Source organism: Musa acuminata, chromosome BXJ3-1 (assembly GCF_036884655.1).
Source record: "Musa acuminata AAA Group cultivar baxijiao chromosome BXJ3-1, Cavendish_Baxijiao_AAA, whole genome shotgun sequence".
Classification (NCBI taxonomy): domain Eukaryota; kingdom Viridiplantae; phylum Streptophyta; class Magnoliopsida; order Zingiberales; family Musaceae; genus Musa; species Musa acuminata.
In genome coordinates, this window is record NC_088349.1 from 10,805,247 (window position 1) to 10,823,935 (window position 18,689).

The 18,689-nt window shown below is 38.3% G+C and overlaps 3 protein-coding genes across 7 annotated transcripts; all 3 read right to left on the bottom strand.

Moving 5' to 3' along the window:
- Positions 1-6: 6 nt before the first annotated feature.
- Positions 7-2,500, bottom strand: LOC135629099 (protein RGF1 INDUCIBLE TRANSCRIPTION FACTOR 1-like). 2 transcript variants are annotated; one of them, XM_065136272.1, is made up of 5 exons: positions 2,364-2,500; positions 1,946-2,290; positions 1,682-1,828; positions 1,420-1,613; positions 7-145 (listed from the first exon to the last, which is right to left on the bottom strand). In XM_065136272.1, the coding sequence occupies exons 1-5, from the start codon at positions 2,364-2,366 to the stop codon at positions 76-78; spliced, it is 759 nt and encodes a 252-aa protein (XP_064992344.1). In that variant the 5' UTR covers positions 2,367-2,500; the 3' UTR covers positions 7-75. The 2 variants fall into 2 exon arrangements, with proteins under 2 accessions (XP_064992344.1, XP_064992345.1); XM_065136273.1 differs by having other exon boundaries at positions 1,946-2,260; positions 2,364-2,481.
- A 5,152-nt stretch (positions 2,501-7,652) lies between these two features.
- On the bottom strand, positions 7,653-12,409 carry LOC135628652 (cyclin-SDS-like). The gene is made up of 7 exons (XM_065135452.1): positions 11,209-12,409; positions 10,962-11,129; positions 9,427-9,593; positions 8,774-8,902; positions 8,496-8,676; positions 8,153-8,197; positions 7,653-7,997 (listed from the first exon to the last, which is right to left on the bottom strand). The coding sequence occupies exons 1-7, from the start codon at positions 12,175-12,177 to the stop codon at positions 7,965-7,967; spliced, it is 1,692 nt and encodes a 563-aa protein (XP_064991524.1). The 5' UTR covers positions 12,178-12,409; the 3' UTR covers positions 7,653-7,964.
- Positions 12,410-13,013: 604 nt separating this feature from the next.
- LOC108952513 (translocase of chloroplast 34, chloroplastic-like) lies at positions 13,014-18,602 on the bottom strand. Of its 4 annotated transcripts, none has more exons than XM_065135453.1 (6): positions 18,466-18,602; positions 18,166-18,228; positions 17,956-18,027; positions 17,726-17,850; positions 16,970-17,234; positions 13,014-13,535 (listed from the first exon to the last, which is right to left on the bottom strand). In XM_065135453.1, the coding sequence occupies exons 2-5, from the start codon at positions 18,196-18,198 to the stop codon at positions 17,111-17,113; spliced, it is 354 nt and encodes a 117-aa protein (XP_064991525.1). In that variant the 5' UTR covers positions 18,199-18,228; positions 18,466-18,602; the 3' UTR covers positions 13,014-13,535; positions 16,970-17,110. The 4 variants fall into 4 exon arrangements, 2 of the variants coding, with proteins under 2 accessions (XP_064991525.1, XP_064991526.1); XM_065135454.1 differs by having other exon boundaries at positions 13,014-13,380; positions 18,468-18,570; XR_001977518.2 differs by lacking the exon at positions 17,726-17,850 and having other exon boundaries at positions 13,014-13,380.
- Positions 18,603-18,689: the final 87 nt, after the last annotated feature.

The window sequence follows — 18,689 nt, forward strand, 5'->3', positions numbered from 1 at the left end:
AGGGATCCAAGCACTTGGATCAATGCTTTGGGACAGTCCATTGTGCTTCCAATAAAAGCAGAGATTGCAGTTTGTTCATTTGTGTGTGTGGACTTTCTTAAGCGACATCGTGTAATTGCAGAGACATTCAGATACCGTAAAATTGCTGTGTGAGAAATAAGATCAACAAAACATTAGAGAAGAGTGATATGACAATGGGAATATGGCAGGTTGACGATGCAATGTGAAAGAAGACAAAAGCGAGCTATAATTCTCGATGAAAGACACTGCCAGATCGGACTCCAAAAATTAAGAACCGAACCCTTCACTAATTAGTTTCTTTTGAGACATTGAAAACATGAAGATCTTTTTTCTTATTTGTTATAAAAAATAATTAAATTATTTATCAGGCATTTGAATCTTTTTATTACTTTATAGATCAGACTTTGATAAAGATTTTTATTAGGAGACCTATGAGATAGTTAAGAGATGTGGAATGATTAACGCTCATGATACAGATAGAGTAATATCTAAAAAAAAATTAATAAAAAAATATAAATATTTTTAACTTAACAGAACAAAAGATATATATAATCAATCCCAAATAATTGGGATTTGATATCTTGTTATTGTTGTTGAATTTGAATCTTATTATTATATTTACTATTTTTTAGCCTCAAGACTATTTATTTCTTTGATTATTATCCTCTTATGTTTCTATTTAAAAAATATTTTTATTATATATATTATCTTTAAGATAATATATATATCCTCTTCCACTAGTTTAACCAATGACCTATTAACTAGAGTTTAATAAAGATGGATATAAAACATGCAACACTTGTGTAATACAATAGAAAGAATGAGGATAACATATAAAATGTATTATTTCACAAGCGGTAAGTTTCATATATAAAGAGAGGATACTTATGGGTCCAACAAATCACATATCATCTTCAAAGCATGCTTTGATCATAATCATTATGTACCATTGCTCCACATGGATCATGATTCCTATGCTAATAGATGCTTAAACATCATAATGATGTTTGTGATCCCCACTTAGTAGACTTAATTGAGTGTTCCTAATCAAGGACTTCACTTTCATGTGAAATACCTCCTAAATTCATCAGAGAATTCACAAAAAACAGCTTTTATGCTCAATCTGCAATAAAAGAGTGTATTCAAGATCGATTGATTTCTCAAAATCTTATGAAACATAAGAGATATCTACATCCAATTTTGATTCCACCATCATGTTTTCATCATCTGGATTTCTAATTTGATAAGTCAGGAAAAAAAAAGTCCAAATATAAGCACAGATATAACAGAAATGGAATGATGATATGCGTTTAATTAGCTATTTATTTACTAAGCATTTATTGATTCGACGGCTAAACAAATGGTAAGTAGGTTGGATTCAATTAGAAGAATGGCGACCTTTGGGGAACTCCTTTCCTGACACGTGTCCTCCAACCGGGGCGAGGCGAGTCGGGACTCCCATCCTGGCTCGCGTCGGACGCTTCAGCATCGGGCTCGTCCTCGAAGTCAGACGTCAGATGCGGTAAGCACGGCTCTGATCGGTCGGACTCATCAACGGGGGCGGTGGATGCGTCCTTGGAATCGTCGAACACCTGGAGGCATATAATTGCAAGTATGGGTCGGACGGCGATTGTGTGATTTAAGGGTCGCCGACACATACCTTACAGGCAACGGAGCAGTAGCGATTGGGCTCGGCAACGGAGCGACTGCACATGTTGCAAAGAGGGCTGCCGGGGTTGGGTTTGGACGACTTCGATTGATTCCGGGGGTGGAGGAATAACACCTTGGCACTGTTCACCGTATAAGACTGTCAAATTTATAGCAAAAGATTATTATATATGGTATATATACATTTTTATTTTTCTCGAAGATTCCATGCCGCGATTGATTTGAGATTTGATAAGAATCGAGATGATGATGATACCTGGACTTTGGAGCAATCGAGAAGTTTATGGATGTCAAGGACGCGGACGACGTCCTGGTAGACGTAGCGGCGGATCTGGAGGCGGCGGTGGCGGCGGTGAGGGGAGGACGGCAGGGAGAGGCAGTTGGCGCACATGCTGCAGCGGCAGTCGACGCAGTAGATGTTGATCTCGCTCTTCTTTATGTCCTTGTGGGCCTCGCACGGCCCGAAGAAGTCGGTGCTCAAGAGCTGCTCCAGCCATGCCGGCCTCTGGTTTTGCCCTCTCCGCCTCCTCCCCTCGTCCTCGGCTTCGCTCGTCTGGTTCGCCGCGCAACCCTTGTTGTCGAGATCCAGAAACCGAGACCTCTATGGCGATCAAGATTGTACGAGATATTGCTTAAAACAGTACGTAATTTGCGATAGAAGTTGTAGGGATTACCATTTTTTCATCTCCAGAAGAAGAGGGGGAGGGGCTATGGAGATGGGGCGAGGAGGGAGGGAGAGATTAATATAGTTGGAGCCGGAGAAAAGCGGTCTGATTTATAGATGGAAAGAAATGATGAGCCGCGGGAAACCGGAGGAAGGGAGGGGGAAATGGACCGCGGGCGAGGTGGGTCCCGACAGCGGAGCGATCCGCTGGGGGCCTGCCAGGGGAAACCCGCGTCGTCTGGCTCGGCCCGGTTAGCGTGAGATGGCAGGCGCGGAGGCATGTGGTCGTCAACGGTGGACGACGGAGCAAATTGGAAATCCAACGGACGCGATGCTATGCCGTGGCCGGGAACGGCGAGAGAATGAAAGGTGAACACCGCGGTGGCGCGAGATGAAATAGTACCCTGGCAATGGCGGTTCACCGGATCAGTTAACGTTACGAGGAGAAACATCTGAAACCTGATTTCCCAGTTGAATTTTGGATTCGCTTGATATGAGAGACTATGCGGGTGTAGAAGTCCATGTTCTTGAACCAAATTTTAATTCACCTTATGTTAGCAAAATTTTTGAAACATGATCTTTACTTGATAACTTCATGGGTAAAGCAAGTGATATTGCTAACATTAACATTCATTGAGGTAATTAGGTGTTGACAATTAGGTATAAGCAATATTTCGACAAATCATAGTTTCTAATATGCACTCTTTTATCCAAATTCGTAACATTGACCCTTCGGTTATTATGAATTCTTCAACCATATTCAAATACTCGATTATGAATTCTTCAACCATATTCAAATACTCGATGAGCTACATAATATTCAACAAATTTGATGATTAATTTTAGTTAATATATTATCATAAATCAAATAAATACCATTGACCATTCAGTTATTATGTATTCTTCAATCATATTCAAATACTTGATTAGTTACAAAATATTCGACAAACTTAATGATTAGTTTTAGTCAATATATTATCATAAATCCAATAAATATAATAAAGATTGTATTAAGGATTTTGCCACACGAGGAGAAGATGCTGTAAATATATAACAAAATATGAATAAATTTTTACCACATATTCAATAACATTAATAATATAAAATCTTAATTAATTTAGAGCCTAATATTTTATATCTTTAAATATTTTATATCTTTAAATAAAGCCTCCTTTATTTAGTTTTACCATGATATTTCTTTAGGGTACCTGATCAAATTTTTTGTCAATTAGGTCAAAGAATATACTTTGGATTTTACCTCAAAACAAAAGAACGTAAATTTTTATAGCTATCTCATTAATTAATTTGCTAAAAGTGTTCTTAATTTGCTAAAACTTAACGTTATCAAGAGAAATCTCTGAAACCCATCAAAAGAGATTTTCTAGTTGAATTTTGGATTCGCTTGATGTGAGAAACTTGCATTAGGACTATGCGGGTGTAAAGGTCCATGTTCTTGAACCAAGTTTTAATCCACCTTATATTAGCAAAATTTTTGAAGCATGCTTTGGTCTTTACTTGATAACTCCATGGGTAAAGCAAGTGATATTGTTAACATTAATATTCATCGAGGCAATTAGGTGTAAGCAACATTTCGACAAATCGTAGTTTCTAATATGCAATCTTTTATCCAAATTTACACCATTGAATATTTAGTTACTATGTATTTTTCACCCATATTCAAATACTCGATGGGCTACATAATGTTTGACAAACTTGATGATTAGTTTTAGTCAATATATTGTCATAAATCCAATAAATACCATTGACCATTCAGTTACAATGTATTCTTCAACTATATTCAAATACTCGATTGGTTACATAATGTTCGACAAACTTGATGATTAGTTTTAGTCAATATATTATCATAAATCCAATAAATATAATAAAGAGTACATTAAGGATTTTGATTCCATGAGAAGATACTGCAAATATATAATAAAATATGAATAAATTTTTGCCACATATTCAATAACATTAATAATATAAAATCCTAATTAATTTAGAGCCTAATATTTTATATTTTTAAATAACTAAAAGTCAAACTCACTTATGCTTTGAACGACACAAGCCTCCTTTATTTAGCCTTACTATGATATTTCTTTAGGGTGCCTAATCAAATTTTTTATCAATTAGGTCAAAGAATATACTTTGGATTTTACCTAAAACAAAAGAATGTAAATTTTTATAGCTATCTTATTAATTAATTTGCTAAAAGTGTTCTTAATTTGTTAAAACTTAACGTTATACGGAGAAACATCTGAAACCCATCAAAAGAGATTTCCGCTTGATGTGAGAAGCTTGCATGAGGACTATACGGGTGTAGAGGTTCATATTCTTGAACCAAGTTTTAATCCACCTTATATTAGCAAAAATTTTTAAGCATGCTTTGGTCTTTACTTGATAACTCCATGGGTAAAGCAAGTGATATTGCTAACATTAACATTTATCGAGGCAATTAGGTGTAAGCAACATTTTGACAAATCGTAGTTTCTAATATTCAATCTTTTTTCCAAATTTACACCATTGATCATTTAGTTACTATGTATTCTTCAACTATATTCAAATATTCGATGGGCTACATAATGTCCGATAAACTTGATGATTAGTTTTAGTCAATATATTATCATAAATTCAATAAATACCATCGACCATTCAATCACTATGTATTTTTCAACCATATTCAAATACTCGATAGGCTACATAATATTTGACAAACTTGATGATTAGTTTTAGTCAATATAATGTCATAAATCTAATAAATACAATGAAGAGTGTATTAAGGATTTTGTTCCACATGCGAGGAGAATATACTACAAATATATGACAAAATACAAATAAATTTTTGCCACATATTCAATAACATTAATAATATAAAATCCTAATTAATTTATAGCCTAATATTTTACATCTTTAAATAACCAAAAGCCAAACTTACGAATGCTTTGAACGACACGAGCCTCCTTTATTTAGCTTTACCATAGTGTTTCTTTAGGGTACCTGATCAAATTTTTTATCAATTAGGTTAAAGAATATACTTTGGATTTGGATTTTACCTCAAAACAAAAGAATGTAGATTTTTATAGTTATCTCATTAATTAATTTGCTAACAATGTTCTTAATTTGCTAAAACTTAACGTTATCAGGAGAAACCTCTGAAACCATCAAAAGAGATATCCCAGCTGAATTTTGGATTCACTCGATATGAGAAGCTTATATAAGGACTATGCGGATGTAGAGATCTCTGTTCTTGAACCAAGTTTTAATCCACCTTATATTAGCAAAATTTTTGAAGCATGCTTTGGTCTTTACTTGATAACTTCATGGGTAAAACAAGTGATATTGCTAACATTAACATTCATGGAGACAATTACGTGTAAGCAACATTTCGACAAATCGAAGTTTCTAATATGCAATCTTTTATCCAAATTTGCACCATTGATCATTCAGTTACTATGTATTCTTCAACCATATTCAAATATTCGATGGGTTACATAACGTTCAACAAACTTGATGATTAGTTTTAGTCAATATATTGTCATAAATCTAATAAATATCATTAACCATTCAGTTACTATGTATTCTTTAACCATATTCAAATACTCGATAGGCTACATAATGTTCGACAAACTTGATTATTAGTTTTAATCAATATATTATCATAAATCTAATAAATACAATGAAAAGTGTATTAAGGATTTCGATTCCAACTTTTTACCACATATTCAATAACATTAATAATATAAAATCTTAATTAATTTAGAGCCTAATATTTTATATCTTTAAATAACCAAAAGCTAAACTTACGGATGCTTTGAACATCACGAGCCTCCTTTATTTAGCCTTACCATGGTGTTTCTTTAGGGTGCCTGATCAAATTTTTTGTCAATTAGGTTAAAGAATATACTTTGATTTTACCCCAAAACAAACGAATGTAGATTTTTATAGCTATCTCGTTAATTAATTTGCTAAAAGTGTTCTTAATTTGCTAAAACTCAACGTTATCAGGAGAAACCTCTGAAACCCATCAAAAGAGATTTCTCAGTTGAATTTTGGATTCGCTTGATGTGAGAAGCTTACATAAGGACTATACGGGTGTAGAGGTCTATGTTCTTGAATTAAGTTTTAATCCACCTTATATTAGCAAAATTTTTTAAGCATGCTTTGATCTTTACTTGATAACTCCATGAGTAAAGCAAGTGATATTGCTAACATTAACGTTCATCGAGACAATTAGGTGTAAGCAATATTTCGACAACTCGTAGTTTCTAATATGTAATCTTTTATCCCACCATTGACTATTCAGTTACTATGTATTCTGCAACCATATTCAAATACTCGATGAGCTATATAATATTCGACAAACTTGATAATTAGTTTTAGTCAATATATTATCATAAATCCAATAAATACAATGAAGAGTGTATTAAGGATTTCGATTCCACACACGAGGAGACGATACTGGAAATATATGACAAAATACAAACAAATTTTTACCACATATTCAATAGCATTAATAATATAAAATCCTAATTAATTTAGAGCCAAATATTTTATATCTTTAAATAACAAAAAGCTAAACTTATAGATGCTTTGAACGGTATGAGCCTCATTTATTTAGTCTTACCCTGGTGTTTCTTTAGGACGTCTGATCAAATTTTTTGTCAATTATGATAAAGAATATACTTTAGATTTTACCCGAAATTTTATAACTATCTCATTAATTAATTTGTTAAAAGTGTTCTTGCTATAATCACTGGACGGTATCCTACGTAACTCAAATATACAAATATTGTGGTGCTTATAGATCAGATCATATTCAAACTAGAAAAAGATCATCATCCGATGAGCAAAGTGTAATGTCCATTATATAGTTCATAATCATCAAATATAGATCATAGTTGATCTGATAGCAAATAATCGATCCACCCACAACGCATAATCATCAAATATAGATCATAGTTGATCTGATAGCAAATAATCGATCCACCCACAACGCTCCCCCGGTCCCTCTTCAAGACAACCTGACCGGCGCTTATTAAGCCTTTCCCCACCACCCACACTCCCTCGCCCAATTATGGCGAATCATGAAAATTAATCTGATAGCTTATTGACATCATATGTTCGCGAATTAAGAAAATGAAATCACAGGTCAAGAGTGCGAGGAATAAACTGAAGGAATTCTTTGTCATACTCTTTATCGTCGTACAAATTAAACGAAAACAATATGAACCTACTATTGAAGAGGTTGATTTAAATGCCTCTTTTTGTTGATGTAGGTTGCTATGCAATTGAAAAATGAAATTGATTTGAAGCAGGAAAATACAACTTGCTACCGAAATAAAGTTTGGAAGTTTGGTACAAACGATGATGTGTTTTACTGTAGAATTACAACACGATTACAAACTCAGCAATTAATGTTTATCAAAGTAGCTGTTAGCACTCATCTGTATACTTTTGATAGCGCACTAATTTCTAGTGGAAGGAATTCCAAGCTGAGCAAAAATGCACAAGAATCTAGTGTTATCTATAAAGGCTATGTTTATTACTTACCTCCTCCTTTAGTGTTTTGATGAACTCAGTTCTAATTTCATTATTACTAGAAACCCTGTACTTAGCATGCGTACTTGACCAACCACTGAAGGCTCTGAAAAACAAAAACTTACGTAGTTCAGTTAAACAAAAGCTCAAAATCATCTTAATTCAGAAAAAAAAAAATGTTATTTACTCTACGGGATGTGTGTGTGTGTGTGTGTGTGTGAGAGAGAGAGAGAGAGAGAGAGAGAGAGAGAGAGAGAGAACCTGCATGCATTCCGGTAGATCATCGTTCTTTGTTCTAACATGGGTCTGCAGATATAGAACTAGAGTTAACAAGAACCACCAAAGCAATACAATGTGCAAGGTTGATTCTACACAGTTGACTTTCCACTTTTGTTTCTTTTGATAAAAGGTTTCATTCCGTAACTAAGATCATAAAGCATCTCACCAAAAACTATTCAAGTTTCTGATAAGTTGTTAATAGTCAAATTCAAGTTTGATAAACCGTAGCACAGAATTTGAACTCAGGGATTTTTGTATGAATACATTTCCATTTTCTGGTTATGTACTCATAAATGCATGCACACAAGGCAGACGTCGAATTTACCTCCATAACCATTTGGCACGAGTCATCATGGTTGGTGGCCAGGCAAGCAAGGATGACCAAGCCGGCTGCTATGCTAGATGGCCAGTAGGAAAGCCTTTCATGGTCCAGAAGGGATAAGACGGCCAAGTATTTCGACAGATTCTGTACATTGGCATCTGCTCTTGCTGCCTTGAGATAAAACCTGGAAGAAATTTACAGGCCCAGGAAATCAAAGGCCTGATGTTTTATTGCCTCGATTTGTGCTATGGACAGAAGGAACATTCAAAAGAGTGGATTACCAGAGGAAATGGTGAGTTGTTGGAAGTAAACATTTGTATCTTAGAACATCTTGCACCACCCATTCCATGGCTACAACTTCGCTTCTGCTGTAATAGTTGTTCCCCACCTTGAACGATATCTGCCGTATGCTGATACCATAACAAAGATACAGGTGACACTGTAATCATGCAGCTATATGAAAACCGAACCAGGATTCAATGAACTAATCCATGCTAAATCGTTGATGAATAAGGTGCTATGGGCTTTACAATCTCAATAATTCTATTTCATGTGTACTGATGCGATTTCTTCTGTTGAAAAATGTTCTGAATTTATCTTTTGATTCCACTGATGCGATTTCTTCTGTTGAAAAATGCTACGCTCCATTGTTTGACCACGTAAACTAGCCTAGCCAATACATGGTTTCCATCTTAGTTTCCCAGTAGTATATTTAGCTAAATTGAGATAGAGGACGAGCAATTTATAACCAAAGTTGTTATGCAAATAAAACTTATTCAGGTAGAAAGTAAAATCATATGCTGACCGGTGACTCCAGAAGTCACTCTAGAGATGCTCATTGTAGCATCATTTATAATCAATATCAAAATTTTCTTAACAGGAAAGCATAAGAACTAAACGGGTTAATACCTAAAGAATCAACAAGCTTAGTCACCTGTTGTAAGGTTGGTTCTCTTCGATTCGGGTGGCAAGAGTGACGCAAGCTATCCCTAGCAACTGGAGGTTTTTTTCGCTCTTGAAGTATCCCCTGCTCAGAAAGCGGTCCATCAAGCTCACCCCCAAGAACAGCGTCTCACTCTGCAGCTCCATCGCACTCGAATGCTGCTCCCCAACAAAACCATTCATGATACTCAAATCCGTAATAAAACCACATTAAAGGGGTAAAATAGAAAATCCATCTATAAGAGTTTGAAAGTAAAATGATATTTTTTTTTCTCATATCTTAAAAAAATATAATTGAATGTAAATCCAATGAACGCCCATATAGAACCTGAACTATAATATTTGGACTTGATTAGATCTTGCGATCGACTCGCTTAACTTCGTTCAAGCAAAATTTGAGTCAAAATAGGACTCGAACTAATGTTAAACTATTCATTCAATGCTGCCTTAGATCAAAGGCAAGTGTCTTTTGTGTCTGGATTGGTGACCCTGAGAATGAGAATTGAATGATTCAGATTAGAGTTAGGTTAGGAACTAAAGTTAGACAACATGATGCTCAAAGAAGATTAAAAATTAGAGGAGAAAAAGATGAAAAAAAACATACCGAACAAACTCAACTGGGTATAGAAAATAGCATTAATGCATAAAAACAGACCATGAATGGAGCTTGGGTAAAGAAAAGCCAGATGCATGAGCAGAACTAAAAGCACTAAGTATATATAACCCACAAATGCACAACGAACATGAGTCAAGTAGAAGTATAACCACAGAGGCACAAGAAATTAGAAAGAACATAGATAATAGCACAAAATCACAGAAAAAATATCACGGAAGACAAAGAACTTATCACGAAAAAGAAATGAAAAATCATGAAAAAGGAACGAAGGTCTTCTCCACTATATTAAGCCTCGCTCGAGAGGCGCTCTTGGTTGCTCCTAATACACAATTCCATAAATTTGCACTGCTCATGACCCCACCTGTCGTGTCACATCCTCCAATCACGAGCGCCTTCAGTGGCCAGGTGAAGTAGCGTGAGTTAATTTCAACCCTTCCTGAATCAAATATATGATTCAGAAAATAATAAAGGTAAACATGTTATTTTATAAAGCACAGAATAGCAACTTCAAATCCACGTCGATTATGTTCTGAAATAATTTTCGGACATGTTTACATCTACCCCATTTCACCGCCCGCCCTGACATTTGAGACAGAGATGATTCGATGAGTCCCCAGATGCAGTTACACGCGTAACCGGTACGCGGGTAAATCGAGTTTCTCTTATATGTTGTTTTTAATATACATGAGGATGTCAGCCCGAGGCCAACAGAAAAAGGGAACTGAGGAAAGCATGTGGCACTTTCTGCACTACCAAACATAACTAACGAATCAGAAAAGGACAAGTGTGATCTTCTTCCAGTTCCGGCGGAGCACTGGAACTCGACAGGACAAATACGAGGAGACTACTCAGAAAATGAACAGCCAATAATAACGAGGAAGTGGGGACGAGTATATCAAGGGATCGCTCACCTCCACCATCCAGTTAATCATCACGATCCGTTGCTCCAGGATCAGACCGCCGTCGTTCGTCGTGTTGCTGTACTCCTCCGCGTAGTTGTGGACCGCCGCGTCTCTCCTCTCCCGGCTTCGAAGCCTCCGATAGCTCTCCTCGTCCTCCTCGTCCTCAAACCTCATCAACTGCACCAAATCCAACGGCTCAACTTTTTCTACTTTAATATTTTATTAACAGAAAGAATAATTTGGATCTGAAACTGACCGTGAACTCCTCAAAAGCCTCGAATTGAGTTCCGGGGTCCATGCTGAAGCTCGACGGCAAGAACTGCCGCGCGAGCTGGAGGAAGAGGGAGAAGGTGGCGGAGGGGGCGGCGCGGTCGAGAGTCTTCTCGGAGAAGCCGTCGGAGGAAGAAGAGGACACGACGAGTTCGGAGGAGGAGGAGGAGTTATTGTCGGAGATGAACGCCTCGGAGCTGCAAAGGCCAAAGAGCTCCTCCTCGATCTCGGAGAGGGTCATCTCGTTGCACGTCGAATACTCTGAACTCTCCTCCTCCTCCTCCTCGCCCTCGTTTGGTATCCGCTCGGAGCAGGCGAGATCGGAGTCGAGGTCCCGATCGCGTCGCAGCTTCTTAATTGGCGCCACCGAGTTCCGAGAGATCTGGGACCTCCCGGCTGCTTCGTCCGTCGCCGATTTGAGCGTTCCGCCGCCATTCACGTCGGTGATGGAACCGAGGCAGGAGGAGTCCGAAATCTCCGGTTCTTTCTCCAATACCTTACTCGCCGGGGCTTTCTTCTTAGAATTCCCACGAGGAAACGCCTCGAGGATCTCAGAGACCTCGGTTCCAATAGCGGAGTCTCTCTTGCTAACCTCCACTTTCGATCGCTTCGGATCTCTTCCACTCCTGCCTTCCTTGATCCTCCGAGAGTAGGTTTGGGTAATACGACGGAGATCACTCAGGGGAGCCCCGCTCACAGAGCTCCCAATCACCTTGGATTCGTGGGAGACGTCGCTCTGGAAGCAGCTAGAAGTGGACTCTCCCTCCTCCTCCTCATTCTCCGCCACATCGAGCAATGCATCACTAGAGACGCGTTCAATGTTCGGGAAGAGGGGAACATGGTCGCGGCGAGGGAACCCGGATCGGAATTCCGTCGGGTTGGAGGCGATCGCCGCGTGGAACGACCGCTTTCGTCCGGATATCGAAGCGGAGTCGGCGGTCGACATGGAGGCCATTCAGAAGCGCCGCGATCTGGAATTCGAGATCGGAGTAGGTCAGATTGCCTATAAGAATAAGAAGAACAGGGTAAGCACTGGTTTCACTGCTAGCAGAAAGGGGGGTTCCGAAATGGAACGTCTCGACATCTCTGTTCCGGTTACAATTTATATAGAGGAGGAGCATGGGGTGCTCGTTGCGCGTGACGTATGCAGCGAGCGCAAGCAACGGTCTCCACGCCTTCCATGCCGCCACGTGTGATGCATCGCATCCAACGGCTGGTATGCAAAAGAGATCAGTCACATGGGACCAAGTCGTGCTCGGGCTCCATCGGAGAACCCACAGCTGAGTTCCCCACAGGATTGGTTGGGCTAATGGGCCCCAGGCCACATCATTTTACTTTTTCGACTACCTGAAGGCTTTTTTTATTTTCTTTGGCAAAGAAAGAAAATAAAAGGCGTTTTTATTTTCTTAGCAATAGAAAAGATCGAGGAAAACCCACTACAGAGTTATCCTACAAACACTTGTGTAGCTAAAAATAAAGGGATATAATTGCACCGGAAGTTCCTTTTGACAATAGTCTGTAGGAAAATGAATTAATTTTTCATAAGTTGCAGTACCAATTCAGGCAAAAGAAGTAAAATGCATTTCCATGTGCTGGAATAAGAAGGCAAATGAAACAAATACATCTTATGCAGCCGATCGACTGTCTAACCATGAAAGGCTACAACAACTCATCCTCAGCCAGATAAATCTAATCTTTCACTTAATCAACTATTTACAATTAAGCACCTTCATGATACATTAGAGAGATCATCAGGAATACATTGCTGTAACAAAACCGAAAACAAGCATCTCATCATCAGCCAGATAAATCTGATCTTCTACTTAATCAACAATTTACAATTAAGCACCCTTATGATACGTTAGAGAGATAATCAGGAATACATTGCTGTAACAAAAACAAAAACAAGCATCTCATCCTCAGCCAGATAAATCTGATCTTCTACTTAATCAACTATTTACAATTAAGCACCCTTATGATACATTAGAGAGATCATCAGGAATACATTGCTGTAACAAAAACAAAAACAAGCATCGTGTTGAAGAAGAAAAAGTTTACGATTTTCTAAGCCCATGTCGCGAAGCTCCCATAGTGGCTTAGCTTCCTTCTTAATGTCCGCCTTTATAGAAGGTTGAATACCTTTAACCACGACGAAGTACTGAAACATGGAACACAAATACATGAGTTTCTACTTTATAGAGGAAATTTCATCCATCAAGTTTAAATAATTTATTCCACAGAACTGTCCTCAAATGCTAGGATAAGAGATATGAAGAACTTTCCCCTATCGTTCTGGTTTCGGCCGTCGATCAACTTTTGATCAACCAGGATAGGCGATCCATGCAGTACCATCAGGAAGAATATGTTCAAAATCAAACCAAATTATTTATTTTTAGAAGGTAATCTTGGCTCAAAACAGAACGAGACGAGAGAAGAATAAAAAAATGAACACCATCTAGCACATCCCATTGTTTTCAACCAGAACCATAGGAATTGAAGATTCCTAGAAAAATAAATGTGTTAAAGGTTTTCATCACACAGATCTAGGCTAGCCCAACATTCAACAACTAGAACAAACCATATGTGAAAGGTACAACACAAATAAGCAACATGTTTTCATAATCTAGCCCAACATTTAACAACTGGCATAGGACAAAACCTATGTGAAAGTTACAAAACAATAAGCACATCAAGATATCAACAGAGTTTCAAAAATCCAAGATCTCAATTTCTGCAAAGGACTGAAATTCTGTCAGCAAGTGACTATGTCATGTCAGAGCAAAGTTAAAGTCAATTATCCACATCTCACAGTTCTTTAAATAACGTTTAACACATAAGACAGTCCTTTAAAATCTGATGCACACTTTAAAATAAGTTTTTGTTCTAATTGACATTGCAACTTGCGAGCAATTTTTTTCTGTAGCTCATTAACAATTAATACCATTATAAATAATGGATAAGCAAACAGCACAGTCATCCGCTCAACATTAGATATTTATGTCCGTAGGGCTCCCTGGAACAGAGGATGCTCCAACATTATGCAATCCTAGTTGAGGTTTAAACAGTCTAGTTTGGGTCTAGGTTTGAGACATAATAGGTCAGAGGTCTGTTATCGCAGTATATGGTGTCCTCATATAAAATTTATTAATTTTTTATTAAGATTCTTTTTCCTTAGTGTTTTTGCCTATTTGTCTACCAATAACAAGCCATAATGTGCCAAATATGTTGAGTCAGTTACAAAGATCATTACTTGCAATGGAGTTTTAAGTAAAGCAATATCACTAATTAAACCAAAGAGCATTCAAAATCTCTTTTTATTGTTTCTAATTTTCATCTATTTATCCAAAGGCCTTGATTTAACAAGTCAATATCTCATAATCAATCATTTTTCTCTTCCTCCTTCAAGCTGCTCTCTCCCTCACCCTAATTCTCAAATATTTCATATCATTCATTTCTTTCTTACCCTATAACAAGTGTACCTTTTGTCATAATGTATCACCATTTATCCTGATTATCACCACCATATGCATCATAATCATAGGTGAAGTTCACAAAATCGATGTCACTCGTGCCTAGACATCTAGATCTTGGAGTCAGTATAAGGATCTACAAACATATGCCAAAACCCTTTGTATTTCAAAAGGCTACAAAGTCAACCTAGTCGAGCTCGGCTTGGCTTGATTGCAACCTACCTGCATGCAGTGATTTAAAAAGCGCTAGGTGCTAAAAGGCGCCAAGGTCCAAAAACGCCTGAGGCGCTAGGCGCTCGCCCGAGCGAAGCGATGCGCTAAAATATAAAAATATATAATATAATTATTTAAAATTTTAAATTAAAATATGCTATTAAATTAAGAAAATCTATTAACAGTATTGAAAATTAATAATTTCAAATAAACCTAACAATATTAACAGTATACAGTATACTGTTAACAGTATACTGTATACTGTTAACAGAAGGAGAAGGAAGTGTAAGGGGGTGCTGAGCCTGTTGATTGAGAAAAGAGGAAGCGGCAACGACAGCGGAGTGTAAGGAGGCAGCGGCGAGCAACGACAGCGGTAGCGTTTGCGAGCAACGACAGCGGCGAGCAGGAGCAAGAGCAGGAGTGGGAGCAGGAGCGGCGACAGCGGCAGCGTTTGCGAGCAGCGACAGCGGCGAGCAGCGGGAGGCGCGAGCGGCGACAGAGGCAGCGTTTGTGAGCAACGACAGCGGTGAGCAGCGGCAGCGAGAGCAGGAGCGACGAGCAGCGAGAGGCGCGAGCAGCAACAGAGGCAGCATTTGTGAGCAGCGACAGCGAGAGCAGGAGCGGCGAGCAGCGGGAGGCGCGAGCGGCGACAAAGGCAGCGTTTGCGAGCAGCGACAGCGGCAAGCAGCGAGATCGGGATCGACAGCGGGAGCGGCAGCGGCAAGGGTTAGGGTTGGGTTCTCACTTATATCGATTTTAGTTGGTTCGATTGAACCAACTAACCATCAGAGACCGAACCAGGACCGAACCAAACCTAAAATCCTGGTTCGGTCGCCTTGGTTAACCCAGGCGCTCGCCCGAAACGCCTAGCGCCTGGGCTCGGGCGAGCGCCTAGGCAGCGCCTGTTTGAAGCACGCGGCCTGGGAGATTAGCGAGGCGCTCGGGCCTCGCCTCGCCTCGCCCGAGCGCCTTTTTAAATCACTGCCTGCATGATATGCCAAATATAGTGCAGGGCTTGTTTGACCAGCACAATGAAATGCCCAGTAAAGAATTCATCAAGTGTTAACACAGGCATAGGCCAAGTACTTGATAAAGAATTCCCCCAATGTGTGGGAAATTTGGTGTTTGAATTTTCTCTTATGGAACAAGTAGTTATTATCATTGACCTTGAAATGAAAATTGACAATGACATTATACCATTACAGACTGTAAATAATAGTCACATAATTCAGGAATCCAATCCAGGCTGTGTAATTCCGTGTTGTCTGTGTGTATGCCTGAGTGAAAGAGCATGGGGAGGAGAAAAAAAGGAGGGTAAGGGGCCACTTTCGAGAGCTCTTTACTGAGTGGAGCACAACTGATATGAAGAAATCTCTTCGCTGAGAAAGAAAGCCGTTATATTGAACAGATCACCACAAAGAAAGTTTGGCTAAAATATCTAATCCAGCTCAGTATACAGAGAATCTAGAAAAGAAACTTGTTGGGAGATATTAAATGGAATTCAACTCAAGGTTGATTAGATTTAAAAAAAACAAACATTGAGAAGAAAATAAAGAAGATACCTCAATATTCTGATCTAGATCTCGCATAGATTCTGATGAAAAGAAAAACTCTAATGCAAATAAGATAGCCAAAATCTATAATGAAGCCAGGTACATGGATGAACTCCAGAAAATAATCTTGTTTTCAGTAGATGAAATAAATTTGATATCAAGTTCATTAAATCTACAGTAGAGGGAAAAAAAAAAAAAATCAAAGTCCAGCATTTGCACAACAGAAGTCACGACTGGAGCAGGAACCTCACAAGATGGACAAACAAAAGGAAAGATAGTTTATGAAACGTTGCCCACTATTATACATTGTTTACAAAACTTTACCCACAATTATACAATTATAAATGCTAAATAAGGTAAATAACTCTGAGATTATGTTTTAAATGGCAATAGCAATGAAGCAGTTTGGATTTGTGTCATAATATTTAGCAACAAATTCGGAAAGCAGTGAGCATGGAGGAAGAATCCATAAACGAAAAGGGAGATTAGTCACCTAAGAGATACTTTATACCTGAAACTCCTGCTTCTTAATCCAAGCACACAAGTGAATGCATGTGAGAAGTGCTCCTGCTCGTTTAGCAAAGAAATCATCATATTTCATTCCATCTGGTGGAGACAGCTATGCATGAGTTCAAACAACCAAAGATCTGTGTCATATTCTTTTGCCAAATGTGTCAGTTATGGCTCTGATGACCAGTCTATCCAAACTATCCACCCTATATGCATCCAACCAGTCCACATATAGAAGAATATCTATAGTCTTGTTCAAAAGAAACCTGAAAATATTATCAGAGATGGAAATAACTAATCAGTAAAACCACACTCCAGAAACCCATAGTAGGAAGGACAATTACAATAGAAACTTTGGAAAAGAACACCATCAAGTGCTATGACAAGAAGAGGAAATGACCACTACATTATGCGACATAAGTAGCTACTTTGATATCCACTGCTCGACTGTTAATGAAAAGAATATGACGATTACATAGATGCATTTAAAGAAAATCCATATAGATAACTAGTTTCCCTGAGGTATTGGCATGTCACATGATATGCTATTAATGTCATAATGGTTCAAGATTGTTCATAACCTTATATATCCATTTGCCTTCGAAAATAACATGCTCTAAATAATCATCACAAGCATTTTAATTATATTTGAGATTTCTTTCTTCAAACCCATATGCAACTTCAATAAATAGCTTGGTGCACTGTAAGTTTAACCTCCAAATATAGTTCCAAGAAAAACCCATGATCACATAAGCACCTTTTTAAAATTTCAAGAGACTGCTCATTTACATATCCATCTTCCGCAAACCCTGGAGTGTCTATGATATTCAGGGTGAAACCTGCCCGAGTACGAGAGCACATCGCAGGCCTCAATCCCTCAGACTACAACAACATTATCAATTGACAACGTATCATGATAGCTTTGATTCAACCAGCAAATGTTACTGCACCTAATTGACGTGTAAGTAAGGGCAAGAGCAATCAAACCTGAAAAGCACTAACAGTGGCCACCTTCTCCCCTAAAATGGAGTTCACAGTAGATGACTTCCCAACTCCAGCCTTTCCCATAACAAGTGTACACCGCGATTAAACAAAGCAGGATTAGTTAATTATTTGTCTTAAAATACAATTTATTTAAGAATGCAAAGACCTCTTGCTTTAGTTTCCCTAACAATTCATGCAATTTGTTCTGCGTACCAAAGGGGAACTGCCGAATTCCAGTCCATTCATGATCTATCTTCGCCGCCATCTCGTCTCAACCTAAAGAGGCACAACGATGAACGAAACAAATACATAAAACGGAGATGACCAAAAAAATACAACAGAAGCCTAAAGAGTGAAACGAGAGAAAGAAAACACTAATTGATGTCGCCTAAGCTACAGAAGAACCCTCAGGAAATGAGGTTACGTCGCACCAAAATAGAAAGTTTTAGTAAATGATAGAGATTTAAGGATGAAATCACTATGAAATAGAAGGATAGCAGGGTAGGGTTATACACAGGAGATCGAATTGGAAGAGGTGTTCGAAGTGCTCCGAGGGTCTTCGAGGAGTTCAGAAGCAGGGCCTGCTGGGGTTTTTCCGCTGCTCCTGGCCGGAGAGCGACCACGAGACCGAAGTAGGAAAGATAACGTCATGTGCGGGAAAACAATCGAGAAAATGGGTTGAGCCTCCTAATTATTACGGCCCAAATTGGCCCATTACAGCTCAATATTGCTGCCCA